The following is a 19,696-nucleotide window of genomic DNA, read 5'->3' on the forward strand; positions in this document are numbered from 1 at the left end:
GCACACACCAAACAATGTGCAATGCACACACACACACACACACACACACACACACACAAACACTGAACACATAGAAAAGACTTCTGACTGAAGGACTGAATGGAAGTTTACCTCCGAGTCTCTGAATCTCTTTAATATTTACATATTGACGTATACACCACACAAGGGTTTTTGGTGTTGTACCAGTAGAATTATCCCACAGTGGTGTTGCTGTGGTTGCAGCAGGAGCAGATTATGCAGTAACACATTTGCCCAGCAGGGTGCAGTAGATGTCAGGTTGTCCAACATAGGGGCTTGCAATAGTTTATTCATCATTCTATTGTTTGTGTTCATGGGAACCTAGTTTCCTAATCTCCCTCAAGGTTATCTCTCTGGAATCAGGGTGAAAATGACACTCACACACACACACACACACACACACACACACACACACACACCACACACGCACATACAGAAGTAATGTTTTATGCATGGTCCCTGTGCAATTCCCATGCAATCAAATTCAGTATGCGTGTGTACTGGTATGTGATGCACAGTCAAACCCCATTCATCTCACTGCCAACATTGAAATACATTTCCTTCATTCTAACTCATTAATTCACTAAATTTAGTCACAATCTCATTTGCAAACTGCCAATCCCCAATTAAGAATGAGTGCTTTCTGGGTGTGTGTGTGTGTATCTGTCTGAGTGTGTGTGTGTGTGTGTGTGTGTGTTAAGAATGAGTGCTTTCTGGCACCTTTCCTCAATAACGGCCCCGGGCGCAGCTACAGGGATCAGTCCTTGCAGCTCAAACGCGCACATTGACCAATTAAGGATTAAAAGAAGCGCTGTTCCTGGGTCAGAGCTTTAGGTGTTGCCTGATGGAGTCAGAGGTAAGACTGGAGGGGGAAATGCATGTGTTGCTGTAGGAGGAAATTAGGTCAGCTTGTGTGTGTGTGTGTTTGTGTGTGTGTGTCTCTCTGTGTGTGTGTGTCTGTGTGTCTCTGTGTGTGTGTGTGTGTGTGTGTCTCTCTGTGTGTGTGTGTCTGTCTTTAGCAAGGAGAGGTGGATGGAGGGAGAGAGAGAGTGGGTGTAAATAATCTCGTATCAGAAAGTCACCTTGAGATCAAAAATGTCCAGCTGTCATGAATATCAATGTTGCTAGGCCACCATGCATGCAGTGTACTGGAAAATTAGCTTAGCTGGAATCCCACCAGTGTGGTCTCATAGCATTTTTTTTTTTTTTGCACATTAAAAACGACATGTTACCGATTTAAAAAGGACTCAAAAGAAAGGGGAAGGGTGAAGGAGGAGGAGGAAGGTGAAGGAGTAGGAGGAAGGTGGAGGCAAGAAGGGGTGTCAGCTTCTGAGATTGAGCCTCAGCACTCCTAGAGAGACGGATAGAGTAAACGATAGAGATCGATAGAAAGATGGAGAGAGATGGATAGAAAGATGGAGAGAGAGATGGAGAGATAGATGGGTAGAGATAGAGATAAAGATGGATAAAGATGGACACACATGACACAGGCAGAGGAGAGGCCCCAGAATGAGAGCAGAATAGATGGTGCAAGAGAAACGACTGAAAGAGAGAAAGGACAGGGAGAGAGAAATGACTGAAAGATCGAAAGGGAGAAACGACTGAGAAAAGAGAAACGACTGAGAGAGAGAAACGACTGAGAAAGAGAAAGAGAGAAACACCTCAGCATGGTAGACGTGGCGAGACAGACACGAGCAAAGGGCCTAGAAAAAGAGCAGGATGGCAGCAGGAAGAGAGAGAAAGACTGATTTAAAGATAAAGATAAAAAAGGAAAGCGAGAAGACACCACATTGAAATTTAGACCAATGTTTATTGACCAATGTATATTTAATGTTTAGAGAGAGAGAGAGAGAGAGAGGGAGGGAGAGCGGGACATTTGTGACATTGTAGACAGCGCTGCTTCATACAGTACCACATGTGCTATGAATACTATGCGTGTTATTGTTACTTCACTGGTGCTTTATTTAATCATGAGCACTTACTCCACCCTAGCGACTGCAAAGAAACGAGTGTTAAGATAAACCCCACACTGCACAAGCCAAGGCCTCACTTCAGAGGAGCACGGGGGGAAACACAGTATTTACAGATCAGAGGAAAATAATCAAAAGTGCTGACACAAACACACACACACATACGCTCACCTCACACACACATGCATGCACACACATGCGTGCATACACATACACACACACACACTCACATGCGTGCACACACATACTCGCTCTCGCACATACACACACTTGAATAAACACAATACAGAGTTGAGTGACCTTGTGTTCATTTAAAAAAAACAAAAAGATAACATTCAGGAAATGCATTCAAATCAAGACAACGCGGGTTGCAGAGTGGCCACCGTGGTTTGTTTGTTTGTTTGTTTGTTAGTACGCCATCAAGTAAAGAGGGTGTTTTTTGGTAGGTCAGCAGTTCTAGTGAAAGCAGGAGGCCTGTTTGCTACTGTAAGCGGTTACAATGGGAAGTCTTCAGAAGAGCTCTAGAGCTCTGCCCTTCCGACTCCAGACACGTGCTTTCTCTTTGTGGACACGATGAATGAGTACTACTCGCCAGAGCTGAATGAGCGGACAGGAAATGCGTTTATTTTTTATTTAATTTTTTTGTACTGTTAACGGTTCTTTCCCTTTAAATCCTGGGGACAACAAAGCCCACAGTACTGAAATATGACCGGTAGTTTAGAAGTCTGAAAAATTGTTTGTAAGCAAGTAGTTGTGTTTGTGTGTGTGTTTGTGTTTGTGTTTGTGTGTGTGTACAAACTCTCTGAATATCTTGGTAGAGTAAAATCACTTCAAGCATAAAACTGTAACCCTCTGTCTTACTAACCTTGGCCCTCAAGAGTGAGATACAGCACAGACGGTGGTCATCTGAACTTAATCAGAACCTCTGCAGCACAACTGTAAATCTGACCCAACACACTTAAGGTGTGGTTTTTGGAGAAGAAAAAAACAAACCCAACAACCGCTTCTGTGAACAATGATCGTAGGACACTGTGCTAGTCCACAAACTCTTCCTTATTCAGTCTGACCTTCTCAGTTCACCCCGGGGCGTCATATATGGCAAAGCCCAGAGAGGAACTTAATCTCTCACGTGGAACGTGGATGTAATCTACACTAGTCTAAAAACCCTAACAGACATGACATGCTCTAACGTTCTACCACTAAACCCATATCTTTGTTCAGTAAAAGTCCCCGGTTCTGCAAAGTGCCCATTTGCTTACTAAGAGCAAGTCACATGACAAAGACCAGTACTAATCACCACATTACACTTGTTACATTTACACTAGGACATCTGGCTGTTATATAACACAGACACATATTCTATTTAATAGCAAAATAATAATAATAATAATAATAATAATAATAATAATAATAATACAAATTAAACACTGTTAATACTGTTAACAAAAAATACAGGGTCAAATGATAGGCACCTAGGTAGTTGTGTCCTGTTCAGAATTAATTGTGGACAGTAAAATACAAAAAGAAACCTTTGAAATCCATCAAAACATAAAACAAAACAAAACTGCCTGCAGCTAAATATCAAAGTGTGACTGAATGAAAAACACATGTTAAACTGGTCCTCTCCTTATTCCCATCCAGGCTATAATAATACAAAAAATGGCCATTTTACAATGTGTAGTTTTTGTTGCCAAGCCTTCAAAACGCATCCAGACATGCAGTAATGTCTTTGATTTGGTTGTAATGATTAGATTACAAAGCAGACTGCTGGTCACTATCCCTATGTATTGTGTGCACCCTGCGGAGTTGCTGAGGGCTTTTCTACATTTGTTTGTGTTTCTTTTGATCAGAAAAAACAAACACATAGCACATTAAACGCATAATGAGATTATTATAGAGATTATTATGGGATTATAACACAGGCTTCTTTATCGTACCCATACAACACCTTTGGAATGCAAACCGAACCATTCTTGACAACAAAAGACTACATACTGCAAACTCATACACAAACAAAAAAATCTTTCAGTAATACAAAATCATGTTTGAACATAAGGCAAATAACTAAGTGAACATTACACACAATCTGTTTTGGGGACAGGGGGCGTGGGTGATATATTAGGTCACTGCTAGTGGTTGGCTTTGTGTGTCTGACATGCACTCCACACACATGGTGGTCCAACATCACATGACATTACAGAGCAATCAGGAGTGTGTTATTATAGTCCTCTACAGCATGATGCAGGTACATTAGTGAGCACACACAGACAGAGAGAGAGAGAGAGAGAGAAGATACAGACAGAAAGAAAGAGAAAGGGAGAGAGAAGATAGACAGAGAGAGAGGAATATAGAGGTACAGGGAGAGTGACAAAAAGGAAAAGAAAGGAGGAGAGAGAGAGAGAGAAAGAAAGAGAGAGAGAGAGAGAGAGAGAGAGAGAGAGAGAGGGGAACAGACAGAAGCCCCTGGCCCCACCCCACATGTTGATCTGACAGGCAGGAGCAGCAGCATCAGCAGTCTCAGACGCTCCTCTCCTTTCATCTTAAGAGGTTTTCGGAGACGGGCGGACGGCCAGGAGGAGGAGTAGTAGCGGAGGTGCAGGGAGGAGGCGGAGGAGGAGACACATGGACACGACACACACCATCCCTTTTGATTTGACTGGAGTGATTGGAGTTTGATTTGATTGGTGGCGGGCAGAGTGAGAAAGAGGGAGAGAGAGAGAGAGAGAGACTGCTGGCTTATGCCTAATGCAGAGAGAAAGAGAACGAGAGAGAGAGAGAGGAACAGAGAGAGAGAAAACAGGCAAAGAGAAAGTCACAAAGAAAGAAAGAAAGAAAGAAAGAGAGATAGGGACAGAGAGAGAAGGATAGAGAGAGAGGGAGAAAGAGAGGGAGAGAACAAATGAATCACACATCAAACAGAGCAAGGAAATCAACACAATGCATTACCACCAGATCAATGACATAGAACAAAGAGACACACACACACACACACACACACACACACACCCCTCACCCCAACACACCCCCAAGCACCCACTCCTGAGGGAGCTGACCACTGCATAGCACTAATGGCTGCATTGATCAGACCTGGACTCATTAGTGAAGCAGCAGCCAATACTGCTACTTATTGTTCTCATCTACAGGGAACATATTCGTTTATGGAAACTGCCTGTGATTGTTCTCATCTACAGGGAACATCTTAGTTTATGGAAACTGCCTCTGGCTGTTCTCATCTGCAGCATTTGTGGACAAACTTTGTTTGTGGCATTGTACAGTGTATGGCAAATCTAAACTGTTAGCATGACTCAGTAGATTTTTACGCTGAATCATGTTGACTGGAGCTTTAATACTTTCCTGACCATGCATATAGGAGGGTTAAGATTGACTGAATGACTGGGCTGAGTGATTGGAGGTGACAGGGTCGGTCCTCCTGGCAGCTGCAGTTTGCTATTCGCAGCACAGAGTCTGAGGCCCCGCCCTGTCTCCACGGAGATGATGAGTCAACCGGTGAGGGCGTCGGTGGCCAGTTGGCAAGAATGGGCATGGAGACGGAGACGGAGACGGAGACACACACACACCTACTTATCCCCCTAAATAAATCCTGTTTATATAATAAAAATTCCCTGTGAATAACTTCTCTTATAACTTATGAATAATTCTTGATTCCCTGTGAATAACTTCTGGACATCATGTCTCTGGACATCTCCATCTCCAGCTGTGTAACGCCATTGATGCAGTTGAACATACCTTTCATTAAAAGATTATTCCTAAGTGCTGGGACTACAGATGCATTCATCATGTGAGGAGGAGTTCACACACTCACAGTATACTGCCCATGTAAACAGTGTCTCTGTAAAGATCAACACTGATTCATTTGTGAATAAGTCTGGAAAACAGTGTGGGTTGAGCGAGGAGACGTGAAGTCAGGGTAAATTAGAGACGCTTGCTATTTTCCTGCTGGATGATCTTATAATGATAGTGATTCCATTTAAGCCTGCAGGGTATTTGCTTGTCTCCTGGGAGATGATGATGAGTCTGCCAGCGAAGGCATCTGAGGCCAGTGGGCAAGACCTGGGCACGCACACACACACACACACACACACACACACACACACACACACACACACACACACACACACACACACACACACACACACACACACAGCCCTGCAAAGCAAACTGGCCACAAGAAAATGTCTCACGTTCCCCCTAGGGACTCTGCACTGAAGAAACAGTAACCTGTGGATAACTCTACCCTCTGTCCCTGCCTGAGCATACTGTATATGGGCAGGCATCTCTCCTGAAGGGTGGTGCACAGATATGGTGTGTGTGTGTGTGTGTGTGTGTGTGTGTGTGCCATGAAAAGTTAGGTAAGAGTTTGTGCTCTGTTTGGGGCATGCAGAACTCTTTCATGAGTCTCTCTCGATGACCTCTGCCAGACAAACACATCTAATGAAAAAACGCATTGAAATGATTTGATCCTTAAATGATAGCTGAGATTTAAAATGAAGTGAATCAGCAAGCTTGCAGTGCAGTGGTTTGCGGATGAGGCCAACACAACAAAAAAAAAGAAAAGAAGAGAAAAGGAGGAGATGAAGTGGTGGAGAGAAAGAAGAGAGGGAAGAAGAGGAACACTGACGCAAACGAATGCAAGGCAGCTCACTCCAGACAGACAAATGCACCATCAGGCCCAGTGCATGCAGTGTTAAAAATGACAAGTTAGCCACTAATCATTATGACTCGTTGCTCTCCACGGCAACAGTGGAATGCATTATGCAACAATGTCCTGTCTACCTCCTCACTGCTATGGTAACACTGTCCGGCAATTGCAGCCAATGGCCACGCAGCAGGACAATGGAATTTCAAAAACATTCCGGTCTCTAAGACGTCAGGGGTCATGCTGGGCCCAGCAACATGGAACGTTAAATTGGAGTTATGGCTTTTGCATCATACTGCAGTCACAAGGCGAAGGGAAAGAGCAGAGAGAGGGGGAGAGAGAGGGGGAGAGGGAGAGAGAGATGGAGAGAGAGAGAATGGAGGACTGACAGCATTCACTGTTATGCAACACTATTCCCTAATGTGGAGTGTTCCTGAACTGCAGACACCTGCCACCATGTCGGTGAAGGGCTGAGTATGTGAGAATATCAGTATGAAAAAAAAAAAATACATTTCCCAGTAGTCTCTGTTTTTAACTCACACAAACATACCTGATTTGCCAAATGCGTAACACACTTGAAAATGTCACGAAACACACACACATACAGAATAGTACTATCTACTGGCACAGTGGTAATTTGGAGTGAGTGTGTGTGTGTGTGAGAGTATATATATATATGTGTGTGTGTGTGTGTGTGTGTGTGTGTATATGTGGACACAAACGCATGCTTAATCTCTGAGTCGTTATTTGAGTGTCTGTTACTGTTTGCATTGTGTGAAGAAAGTAGTGTGCAAGATGAGTATGCGTTACTATGTTGTTACTATGCCTTTATGTGAGTGTGTGTATACTTTTTACTATGTGTGTGTGTGTGTGTGTGTGTGTGTGTGTGTGTGTATCCTCACCCCGTTCCACTCCACGCTGCCCTCGTCTCCAGCCTCTGAGCTGCTCTCATATTTGATGCTGGAGAGACTGTCTCTGCTCCGCCTGCGCTCACGATCTCCCTCTCCATCCCTCAGGACCTGACACACACACACACACACACACACACACACACACACACACACACACACACACACACACACACACACACACACACACACAGAGAAAATACACATACCAAAACTTTAGATGTCACTATTGGCCAGAGAGACACACTCAGACAGAGATGGTGAGAGAGAGTGATAATTATTATGTATTTGTATTATTGTTCCCACCTCCCTTTCCCCTTCTGATGTATCCTGTTTATAGATATATGTATTGTTTATTATAATCACTTATTATATATCCAACCCAAATGCTTTGGCAATACTGTAGAACGTTATGTTCATGCCAATAAAGCTTCTTTTGAATTTGAATTTGAATTTGAGTGAGAAAGAGGGAGAGAGAGAGCAAAAGAGAGTGAGTGAGAGACAGAGAAGGGGGTGAGAGAAAGGAGAGCAAGACAGAGAGAGAGAGAGAGAGAGAGAGAGATAGAGCAAAAGAGGGAGAGAGAGAGCGAGAGAAAGAGAGAGAGGTAGAGAGAGCAAGAGAGAGAGAGAGGGAGAGCAAGAGAGAGAGAGAAATAGATACATCGATATGGTGAGAGAGAGCGAGAGAGAGAGACAGAATGAAAGTGACAGAAAGGGAGAGAGCAGAACAGACCTGTTTACGGGATCTCACTGCACACTCGTCCAGGGTCTCGGCGGCCTCCAGCTTGCCTTGCCGGCGGTACAGAGCACTCAGGTTCCGCAGCGTGGTGTTAACCGTGGGGCTACACACACACACACACACAAAAATCACATTTAATTACACAAATATGTACACATTTCTAACCTGAGGGAAGTTTGTATCTATCCATAGGGTGTGTGTCTGTGTACAGGCTATTTGTGTGTTCGTGTGTATGAGAGCGTATGAGAGCGTATGTGTGTGTGTGTGTGTGTGTGTGTGTGTGTGTGTGTGTGTGTGTGTGTGTGTGTGTGTGTGTGTGTGTGAGAAAGAGAGAGACAGAGTGTGTGAGTGAGTGTGTGTGTGTGTGTGTGAGACTGAGTGAATAGAGGCTGTCGTTGGACTGGGAGGGGGATATGGAGTTATCTGACCTCCCCAGAGGGGTGCAAAATTCTCTCACATCCTCAAACAACCACCACATTATGACCAAGACAACTACAGAAATAGCTAGTCTATTCCACAGGCTGTGTAAAGCCATGGAGGGCGTGTTTGTGTGTGTGTGTGTGTGTGTGTGTGTGTGTGTGTGTGTGTATGTATGTATATGTGTATGTGTGTGTGTGTCTTCTTTATTTATTTATTTCTGGGGCCTTCTTTTAGATAGGAGAGTGAAGATAGACGGGAAATACATGGGAGAGAGAGAGGGAGGGAAATTGGGGGTGTGGTATTGGGAAATGGCCGTGGGTCGTATATGAACCAGGGTCCCTGTGGGCAGTTGGACCCGTTTGTGTTTGGGATGCTACCGCTAGTGTTAGCGGTTTAGTTGGAGGCTCACTGACTCACCTGCTAACCTTGCAGGCCTTGTACCAGCCCCCATACTCTCCGTAATGAGTGCCTTCACCCAGCCTGCCCTGGAGTCAGAGAGGAGAGTAGGAGAGAGGGGGAGGGAGGGAGGCAGAGGGGAGAGCAGGAGAGATGGAAAGAGAGAGAGGGGAGGGAGGGAGAATACGTGGCAGGATAAGAAAGAGACAGAATCAATTGGAAGTTGGAGATTGTGGGCGAGTTATCATGACAGTGGGAGAGGAGGAAAAAAGCATCAGGATGAAAGAGAGAGAAGCAGAGGAAGAGAGAGAGAGAGGAAGAGGGAGAGACAGTAATGAGCATAGAAGGACAGAGAGACCGAGTGAGAGGGTGAGAGTGAGAAAGAGAGGATAAGAGATTATAACAAGCAAGGAGAGCAGAAAAGAGAGGGTGAGAGAGAGAGAGTTATATAGGGAGGGATAGAGATGGAGAGGGGGGGAGAGAGGGATGGAGACTGTTGGCATTAAAGAGCAGGTAAAGACACTAATGAGCAGACTGAGAGAGTGGGAAAGCGCTCAGCTGTCAATCAAACTGTCTGAGCGAGACTCAGAAGCCCACAACACTGCAGCACTCTCCCTTAACAAGTGGCTGCTTAGTATTCCACAGATCTTTAACTTTCACACCTCTGTCTCATGTAGAATCAGGCACACACACACACACACACACACACACACACACACACACACACACACACACACACACACACACACACACAGCTAAAGGCCTACACTCATATGCACATACACACACACACACACACAGGCACACACACACATACAGTCGCACACACACACACACACACAGCTAAAGGCCCACACTCATATGCACACACACAGCTAAAGGCCCACACTCATATGCACTCACAGGCGCACACACACACACGCACACACACACACACACACACACAGGCGCGCACACACACACACACAGGCACACAAACACGTACAGTCACACACACACACACACGCACAGCTAAAGGCCCACACTCGTATGCACACACACACACACACACACACACACACACACACACACACACACACACACACACACACACACACACACACACACACACACACACACACACACACACACACACACACACACACACACACACACACACACACACACACACACACACACACACACACACACACACACACACACACACAGAGTAGATGGCACAGCACTTACTTTGCCCTCCTCCCGCTCCTCTGCATGCATCCAGATTGGCTTATTTTCAGCTACAGAGAGAGATGGAGAGAGAGAGAGAGATAGAGAGAGAGAGAGATAGAGAGAGAGATGGAGAGAGAGATAGAGAGACAGAAAGAGAGTAGAGAGAAGGGGCAGAGAGAGAGAAAGAGAGAAAAATCAAGTGATCATCACACAATCCCAAGGCTTTGCTGTGTTAAAAAAAAAGAAAAAAGGTACTGCTCCTTTCTTTTCCTCCTATAGAGGTCAAGACTCCATAAGTGCCTCCATGCCACCTCTCCTCCTCTATGCCACCTCCTCCTCCTCTATTCAATCCTCTCTTCCACCAGCGATCATCTATGCCTGACTCCTCTTCAGCTCCGTGCACAGATACACATCGTGAGGTGATTAACTCTACTAAGAACACCTCTCGTGTATGACATTAAAGGGTGACACTGTACGCATGAAACTACCGTCAGCTGCTACACTGGTTTGCTAAACCCTCTGACTCTCCACTGGGCATCCTCTCCTAAAGTGTATAGTATTTAGGAGATTTACATACTGCGTTCAGTTTAGAGTAAATCAATATTTGAGGCTGCAGTGGAATCATAAACACACAGGAATCAATAGTTTTTGGGATTATTTCACATAAATCAATAGTGAGTGGGATTATTTCACATAAATCAATAGTGTTTGGGATTATTTCACATGAACGAATAGTGTCTGGGATTATTTCACAGGAACTGCCCTTCATTCAGTGGTGGTGAAAATCTAACAACGATGTCCTCTAGAGATGACTGCTCTGAGATCAGCCGTGAAAGAGAAAACCTGAAACCAGGGAGGACTGGTCATACTTTCGATGTGAGAGACAAGTTGAAACCTTGTGTGATTTTGCATTTTATTGAGAAGAATCTGGGTTTAAATCAGAAGGTGCGATTACATCCATGCATGAAAAAAACCAAAACAAAATTTGTAAAATAAAAAAATAAATCAAATGACAAAACATGGCAAAAAAAAAAGCACACAATGGACATTCAAATGTGAACAGAAGTTTGGGAGCTTGGCAGCCCTCATAGCAACAACTGTGGCTCAAGTTTGTTTTATAAACAGCGAGAGAACAAACTCGTCAGAGCGACACAAAAGTATATGTGCGTTACAAACAGAACAGAACAGAAGGCAATGGCAAAAGCAGAAGCACTCAAAGCAATACATGTGGCAGAAAAACAAACAAACAAAAAACAGGATGAAAACATGAAATCCCTTGCGCTCTCACTCTCTCTCTCTCTCTTTCACACACACACACTTTTCTTTCACGCAGTTACAATGCTTCACAGCGCCAAGTCAGTATAATAGTGATTTTAATGAGTTGGGAGGTGAGCTCCATTGTAAAAACCTCTATTACAAATCCCACGTACCAAAACATCCACCCCATAATATGCCTGCACACTTTTTCCATGCTCTACAGCCTCCCTCCATTCCTCACCATGACAACAAGATGGCAGGACTGTGCATAATTCCTTTTCTTTCTTTCTTTCTTTCTTTTTTTTTTTTTAAAAAGACTGAAAGATTTGCCCCAATTCAAGTCTTTCGCTCTCTCGCTCACTTGTTCATTAAAAACATTAGTGTTAAAAAAACAGACAAAACACTTCACAGCGTTGACAGCTTTTTTTTCTTTCTCTCTCTCCCTCTTTCCTCCTTTCCTCCCCAGGATGAGGTTAATGTGCAGAGCTACCGTTGCTACGGTTATGCCCCGTCGAGTGGTGTGACTTTCTTTCTTTCATTCTTTTTATCTGCTCGTGCTCCTGTCGTCCGTACCTTGAGCTGCATTTTTGTTTGTTTGTTTGTATAAGAGATTTATGTGAAGAAGGACGTGATGGTGGGGTATGAGAGAGAGAGAGAGAGAAAGGTCACAGGAGAAGTCAAAGGTCAATCAGGTCAAAGGTACATTAGATCTATGTGCAATACCAGCACTAGGGACCCATCACATGCATACTCTAACCCTCCAACTAGAGGGTTATGAAGAAGATATGACAAGAACAGTATATCTGACAGGTACCAGACATAGCAGAAAGAGGAGAGGTCAGGTGAGGAGAGGAGAGGGGAGGAGAGGGGAGGAAAGGAGAGGTGAGGGGATGTGAGGGGATGTGAGGAGAGGGGAGGTGGGCAGAGGTGAGGAGAGGGGAGGTGGGCAGAGGTGAGGGGAGGTGAGGGGAGGTGAGACACAAAGGGTTTATGAGGTAGATATGACAGGAACATCAGCGCCACAATCCCACTGATAGAATGGATGGAGGGGGATGGAAGTATAGTCAGTCAGTCAGGGCCCCGTTTCCCTAAAGCATCACCAGCATAAGTAGTTGCATAGAATCCATCTCACGAATCATATTACATTTATGGACTATTCATTCTTCTTTTTGTGTTGGGGGTGGGGTGGGGTGGGGGGGGTATATAGGCTAGTAGCTCAGCTCACATCAACTAGCTAAATAGGCTAGTAGCTCACATCTACTAGTTATATAGCCTAATAGCGCACATGTACTAACTATATAGGCTAGCAGCTCACATCTGTCGCTACACAATGGTAGTCCTTTGGGGGATAGTAGTCCCTCACATTGCGCATGCGTCATTTTGCGACACTGTCGACAGCGAAGCCGCACGAAAACGCGACAGATCCGTTTTCAATCATGGAGAAAAGCGACGAAAGCCAGTTTTTTGAAAACATGACCATTTATTTAAAAACAAAGAAGATGTTGTCACAGTGGACAAAACAGATGAGGTGGAGGATCAAAAAGTCTCTCCCCAGTTTCGTTTCATATGTTGACGTAGAGCCTTATGCTGTTAGCCGTTTACAACATAATTAAATATAACATTAAATATACCCACATTATGCGTTAAGACAAGCCCCATATGTTGACGTTTAAACCGTTTACAACATTATTGAATATTACGTTAAATAAACCTACATTATGCGTTAAGACAAGCCAGATATGTTGATGTTGAGCCTTATGCTGTAAACCGTTTTGTTGTCTGAGCATGCGCGATTATGTTGAGCCTTATGCCATAAACCGTTTGTGTCTGAGCATGCGCAATGTGAGGGACTACTATCCCCCAAAGGACTACCATCGTGTAGCGACAACATCTACTAGTTATATAGGCTAGCAGCTCACATCTGCTAGTTATATAGGCTAGTAGCTCATATCTACTAGTTATATAGCCTAATAGCTCACATCTACTAGCTATATAGGCTAGTAGCTCACATCTGCTTGTAATATAGGCTAGCAGCTCACATGTACTAGTTATATAGGCTAGCAGCTCACATATGCTAGTTATATAGGCTAGTAGCTTATATCTACTAGTTATATAGCCTAATAGCTCACATCTACTAGTTATATAGGCTAGCAGCTCACATCTGCTAGTAATATAGGCTAGTAGCTTATATCTACTAGTTATATAGCCTAATAGCTCACATCTACTAGTTATATAGCCTAATAGCTCACATCTACTAGGCCTAGTGCACAATTTGCTGTGGAGAGTGGGAGGGATTGGGGAATGAAGTTCCATCAGAAAGAAAGGTTTCCATGGTAATATTTAGTATGTGAAGTTTGAAAATGTTAAATTAAAAAAATAAATAATAGAACGTGTGAGCAGAGTGTTGCGTCAAAATCAGCCGTAGGCCTACCGTATACTAATATTCCTTAACCTCGTCCTCATCCTCAAAATCAGCCATAGGCCTACAGTATATTAAACTTCCTTAACCTCTTCCTCATCCTCAAAATCAGCCATAGGCCTACAGTATATTAAACTTCCTTAACCTCTTCCTCATCCTCAAAATCAGCCATAGGCCTACAGTATATTAAACTTCCTTAACCTCTTCCTCATCCTCCAACCCCCGGGGCCCTGGTTTAGATCTTTTGGGTTCAAACTTGTACTAAGGAAAACTTACGATCTAAATCGATAAAGAAACTGTAGAAAATGACTGTTACTGAGGTAAACAGACACAGGTCTATCCCTGTGTGGATCCGTCCCATGTTGTCAGACACTTATAATTACAGTATAAGCCTGTAAGTGGCAGAACAAGTAAAAAAAACATTTACTTTAACCCGGATGCATGCCCCATGGGATTAAACTGTATAGCCATTTTGCGGATGCCCGTAATAGTGTTCTAACTCAATACTGGATTGATTTTGTCCCTTAGTTAAAGTTTGGAACAGAAAAGATAGGGCCCAGGTTGAAGTTTCCCTTCAAGAGCAAGGAGCATGCAGTCACACTACTTGCTTGCTTGTTTGTTTGTTTGTTTGTTTGGGAACCTTGTGTAGAAATGACTAAACGTTTGTAGAATCATTCGACGAGAAGACTCGTAACCGCTAAGATTCATCGTTGTTGGGAAACGGGGCCCAGGTCTGGTACAATCTTCATGAATCAGACCCGTGATTGGCCGGTGAATTTGGAACGCACGTGAAAGGTCCAAGGCACTGGGATCACTCTACTGTCCGTAAAGTAAAAACTGCATTCCGTTAATGTGTCCTGCTAGAGATCATTTAAGGTTGACAAGACAGCTCACCATCCACGGATCCAAAATCCTTCTCATGGGCCCGAGTGAGGATCTCTTTGTAGAGGATCTCTGCTTCCTTGTACTTGCCCTGCTTCAGGTAGCAAGAGGCCTGCGAGATAGAGAGAGGGAAAGAGAGAGAGAGAGGGGGGGGGAGGGACAGAGAGAGAGAGGGACAGAGAGAGAGAGAGAGAAAGAGAGATAGAAAGAAAGTAGGAGAGAGAGAGAGATAGAGAGTGGAGGAAGATAAAGAGAAAGGAAATTCATGAGACAAGTAGTCACATAAATACAGACAGAGAAGACAGCTAGAGGGGCTTTTTGATAGAGGCATTTGAGGTTTTAAAAACTTTAAAAAAGGGCTTTTCCACTGTGTGTAAAAGGAGGATTCACTGGAAAGGCAAGAGGCTTCGCAAGCCGCAGATGTGCTGAACAGAAACTGGACCCTGGCCTGGTTCTCTGGACCTCGGGCCTGGTTCTGGTTCTCCTCACTCACCAGGTTGTTCTTGGTCTTGGCCACGTTGGGGTCGTCGGGGCCCAGGCGGGTCTCGTAGATCTCCAGGGCGCGGCAGTAGTAGTACTCCACCTCCTCATACTTGCCCTGGTTCTGGCACAGCAGCGCCAGGTTGTTCAGCTGCTTGGCCACGTCCGGGTGGTCCTTCCCCAGCACCTGGTGGAGATGGACGGGGGGAGGGGGAGAGGGACAGAGGGTGGGAGGGGAAGAGAGAGAGAGAGAGAGAGAGAGAGAGAGAGAGAGAAAGAAACGAGGAACAAATATGTAAACTAGGTATTAATTCATTCAAAGTTGAGTCCTCGCAAGGCAGACTTGGCACCTTTAAGTGAGTTTAGACAAAGGCTTTGTAAACGTTCCTTATGATCATATCAGCTTGATTTATTTCAAAGTAGCCAATCCACTCCTCATAGTCCTAGTCTGACGCGCACTAGCCTGACAATGCTCTGTAGGTGGGTATGTGTCTGTGTGTGAGTGCTACACAGTGCAAGTATCTAGGAATTATATGACATCTACAAAACGTCATTAAAATGTAATCGCTCTGAAACTAATCACTGTTCTGTATGTGTGTGTAAGTGTGTGTGCATTGAGACGAGTTCATGCGGTCTACTTTTAAAATCACATGTCACCTAAAAACAGCGGTCTGCTATCAACAAAACAGTATGAGAGGGCTCTGAGGTTTCTGTGGTATGCATTTGGACCCTCTGGCTTGCCGTACCTTCTCCCGGATCTCCAGCGCTCTCTTGCAGAGTGGCTCGGCCTCCTTGTACTTGCCCCTCTTCCCGTACAGCACCGCCAGGTTGTTCAGGGTGGCGGCCACCTACACGGAAACAGGGAGACAGCGTAACCATTAACAACAGCTGTTGCCCACGGTAACTACATCTACCCTAAACAGTGGAGGGCTGTGATGACTCTTGGCCCAAAAGATGGATGCCTTAGGCTTCATAGCATCATATTTTTTTTCCTCTGTATAGATGAACGTGCTTGTTGAAAGAACCACATTTGGACTTCTGCAATATATAACTCTTTAACTCTCACTCAGGTAGAATTGAGGACGATCACACTTATTCTCATTGGCTTCTCCTTCAGGTACTCCTGTATATCCAATCAGATTATTGAATGGAGAGGTAAACGTACTCATCTTAGAAACAGAGTGTCCCAAGGTTGCTGTCAAGGGTTACACCCATGGAATTAAGCCTAATAAGTATCCTTTCAAGTACAGTCAGTGCCTACTGGCTAACAACTGTAATCCTAGGGTCATTCTGGCAACATATATGTGGGTGTGAGAGAATGCAAACAAAGTGTGTGTGTACGTGTGTGTGTGTGTGTGTGTGTATATATTTGCGTTTGTACGTGTGTGTGTGTGTGTGTGTGTGTACGTGTGTACGTGTGTACGTGTGTTTGTACGTGTGTGTGTGTGTGTGTGTGTGTGTGTGTGTGTGTGTGTGTGTGTACGTGTGTGTATATTTGTGTTTGTACGTGTGTGTACGTGTGTATATGTGTGTACGTGTGTATATGTGTGTACATGTGTGTGTGTGTGTACATGTGTGTGTGCGTGTGTGGTGCTCACCGCTGGGTGGTCTTTGCCGAGTGTCTTCTCTCTGATTGACAGGGCGTCGTTGAGCAGGTGGGCCGCCTCTTTGTATTTGTTCTGGTCCCTGTGTGCAAACAGAGAAGGGAAGAAGATTGCTTACTGCTGCTCTGCCATCTCACAACAACACTACACTTTAAAAACACATTTACAACACTTTAAAAACACATTTACAACACTTTAAAAAACACTTTAGAAACCCTTTTACACAAATATAAATGGATAACACTTTAAAAAGACATTTATAACACTTATAACACAATACTAAAAATGTCTTTTTAAGTGCTATAAATATCTACACTGTAGTAAAGACGTTAATAGGGTGTCAAGAAATTAAGGACTTATTAACCACACTTAAAAGCTGTGAAAACTGAACGTGTCTTCACATTTTAAACTCCAAATGAAGGGGTCATTAAGAGAGCAATGATGGGGAACACACACACACACACACACACACACACACACACACACACACACACACACACACACACACACGAAAGCAATGATGGGGAACACACACACACACACACAAATGAAGGGGTCATTAAGAAAGCAATGATGGGGAAGAGTGGAGTTTTATCACATCCCTTCTAGAAGTACTCAGTTCACCTTTTAGCGTCCTAGTTCAATATTTAACACACTTCCCCTCAAAAGGTGCACGCACACACACACACACTAACGGTTCAAGTATGCTTCTACGGACAGGACTTTGCGCAACAGTGCACATGGGTGTCCAAAGCATACTAGTTTTGCTCTGGAGGACACTCAGCGCACAAGCTCAATCACTCAACCACAGTGTTTGAAAAAATATCTCTACGTCAATTTTTATAGGCCTATAGATTTCCCTGCCCCTTCATAACTGTTCCCTCCTCTATATAAACAGTGATGGATAGCTCCCTTAAAATACTGTTGCTGGTAATCCAATCAGCTATGATGCGCTGAAGGATGAAATGAAGGAAGGAAACTCTCACTGTACCAGAGGGTCTCCAGGGAACAAACATGCTAATGAAAGTGTGCATCTGCACTGTGAGTCGCTTTGGATAAAAGCGTCCGCCGAATGAATAAATAGTGTAAATGGATTTTGTTTTCTACTGACCCAGTGCTTGAAAACTTGCACAAACACACACACACACACACACACACACACACACACACACACACACACACACACACACACACACACACACACACACACACACACACACACCTCCTTCACCTGTAGCCACACACACACACACACACACAAACAGACACACACACACACCTCCTTCACCTGTAGCCACACACACAAAACAAACACACACACACACAGACACAGAGACACACAGAGACACACAGACACACACACACAAACAGACACACACACCTGTAGACCAGGGCCAGGATGTTGAGCATGGTGGCCACGTCGGGGTGGTCGTGTCCGGAGGTCTTCTCCAGGTCCTCCAGGGCCTGCTTGCACAGGGGCACGGCCACCTCGTAGCGGCCCTGAGAGGCGTACTGGATCACCAGGTTGTGGAGGGTCCGCAGGCGCGCCGGGATCTCATAGCCGCCCTGCTGGGCTGCTGCCACCGCCGCACTATTGTGCTGCTGGGGCACTGAGGGAGAGAGAGAGAGAGAGAGAGAGAAAGAGAGAGAGAGAGAGAGAGAGAGAGAGAGAGAGAGAGAGAGAGAGAGAGAGAGAGAGATACATAGAGAAAGAGAGAGATAGATAGATAAGTAGATAAGAGATAAATAAGAGAAAGATAGAGAGATAAAGTAGATAGATAGATAAATAGACAGAGAGAGAGAGGGGGGGGTCATAAACAGATCGGGAGACAAAAGTGTGAGTCAGATGAAAAGAGATTAGGATAAAAGAGACAGAAAGTGTTTTTCCAAACGCATTCCATTTTACATCAGTTTTTTTTAAACAGCATTTTTATTCATACAGACACCGCCACCACAAAGGTCATAGACACCAATAACCCCTCAGCTATACGACACCTAAATGAGTGAGAGTATGATTAGATCATGTTGCAGAGGCCACAGCGTGCAGCTTACTTCCTGGTCCGTGGTCATCGTCGTCGTTGGGGAACAGGTCATCCAGAGAGTCCTTGGGCACCTCCCCTTCCTTCTCCTCCTGCTGTGAAGAAAAGAGTGGAAAACACATTTAATGAACTACACCCCATATAAATAACAATACTAACAACGCACAAAAACACATTTAATGAACTACACTCCATATAAATAACAATACCAACGACGCACAAAAACACATTTAATGAACTACACCCCATATAAATAACAATACTAACAACGCACAAAAACACATTTAATGAACTACACTCCATATAAATAACAATACCAACGACGCACAAAAACACATTTAATGAACTACACCCCATATAAATAACAATACCAACGACGCACAAAAACACATTTAATGAACTACACCCCATATAAATAACAATACTAACAACGCACAAATGACAGCACCATTTCCTTCTTCATCACACCGCTCTTTTATGTCGTCCCGGCCTCAGGGAAGCCTGTTAAATATTTAACTAGCTCTCTAAAAGGTGACCGGTGTCCATTTCCAGATAGGGCCATAATAAACGTCTCCCTTCCTCATTTACATGTAAATGACCTCTTCATCTGCGGCGTGTGACAAGACACATGCAGGGTTGAGGGGCCTTGAAGTGAGGTTAATAATCCCTGATTTGTTGCCACCTAATAAATGTGT

General features: G+C 44.3%; 1 protein-coding gene across 3 annotated transcripts in view; it reads right to left on the minus strand.

The window, feature by feature from the left end:
• Positions 1 to 19,696, minus strand: part of LOC105909912 (kinesin light chain 1-like) — a 41,535-nt gene that overhangs the window by 1,370 nt on the left and 20,469 nt on the right. Inside the window, exons 4-14 of one of the 3 annotated variants that reach the window (XM_031561815.2) lie at positions 19,015 to 19,096; positions 18,344 to 18,572; positions 16,957 to 17,044; positions 16,105 to 16,206; positions 15,372 to 15,545; positions 14,891 to 14,990; positions 10,339 to 10,388; positions 9,130 to 9,197; positions 8,287 to 8,395; positions 7,548 to 7,664; positions 4,410 to 4,730 (exon numbers count right to left, since the gene is read on the minus strand). In XM_031561815.2, the coding sequence (XP_031417675.1) occupies positions 4,725 to 4,730; positions 7,548 to 7,664; positions 8,287 to 8,395; positions 9,130 to 9,197; positions 10,339 to 10,388; positions 14,891 to 14,990; positions 15,372 to 15,545; positions 16,105 to 16,206; positions 16,957 to 17,044; positions 18,344 to 18,572; positions 19,015 to 19,096 (1,125 nt within the window). In that variant the 3' untranslated portion in view covers positions 4,410 to 4,724. Of the gene's footprint in view, positions 1 to 4,409; positions 4,731 to 7,547; positions 7,665 to 8,286; positions 8,396 to 9,129; positions 9,198 to 10,338; positions 10,389 to 14,890; positions 14,991 to 15,371; positions 15,546 to 16,104; positions 16,207 to 16,956; positions 17,045 to 18,343; positions 18,573 to 19,014; positions 19,097 to 19,696 lie in introns of those variants that run through there. The other 2 variants (XM_031561814.2, XM_031561813.2) reach the window with 2 other exon arrangements.

Source organism: Clupea harengus, chromosome 24, assembly GCF_900700415.2.
Source record: "Clupea harengus chromosome 24, Ch_v2.0.2, whole genome shotgun sequence".
Classification (NCBI taxonomy): domain Eukaryota; kingdom Metazoa; phylum Chordata; class Actinopteri; order Clupeiformes; family Clupeidae; genus Clupea; species Clupea harengus.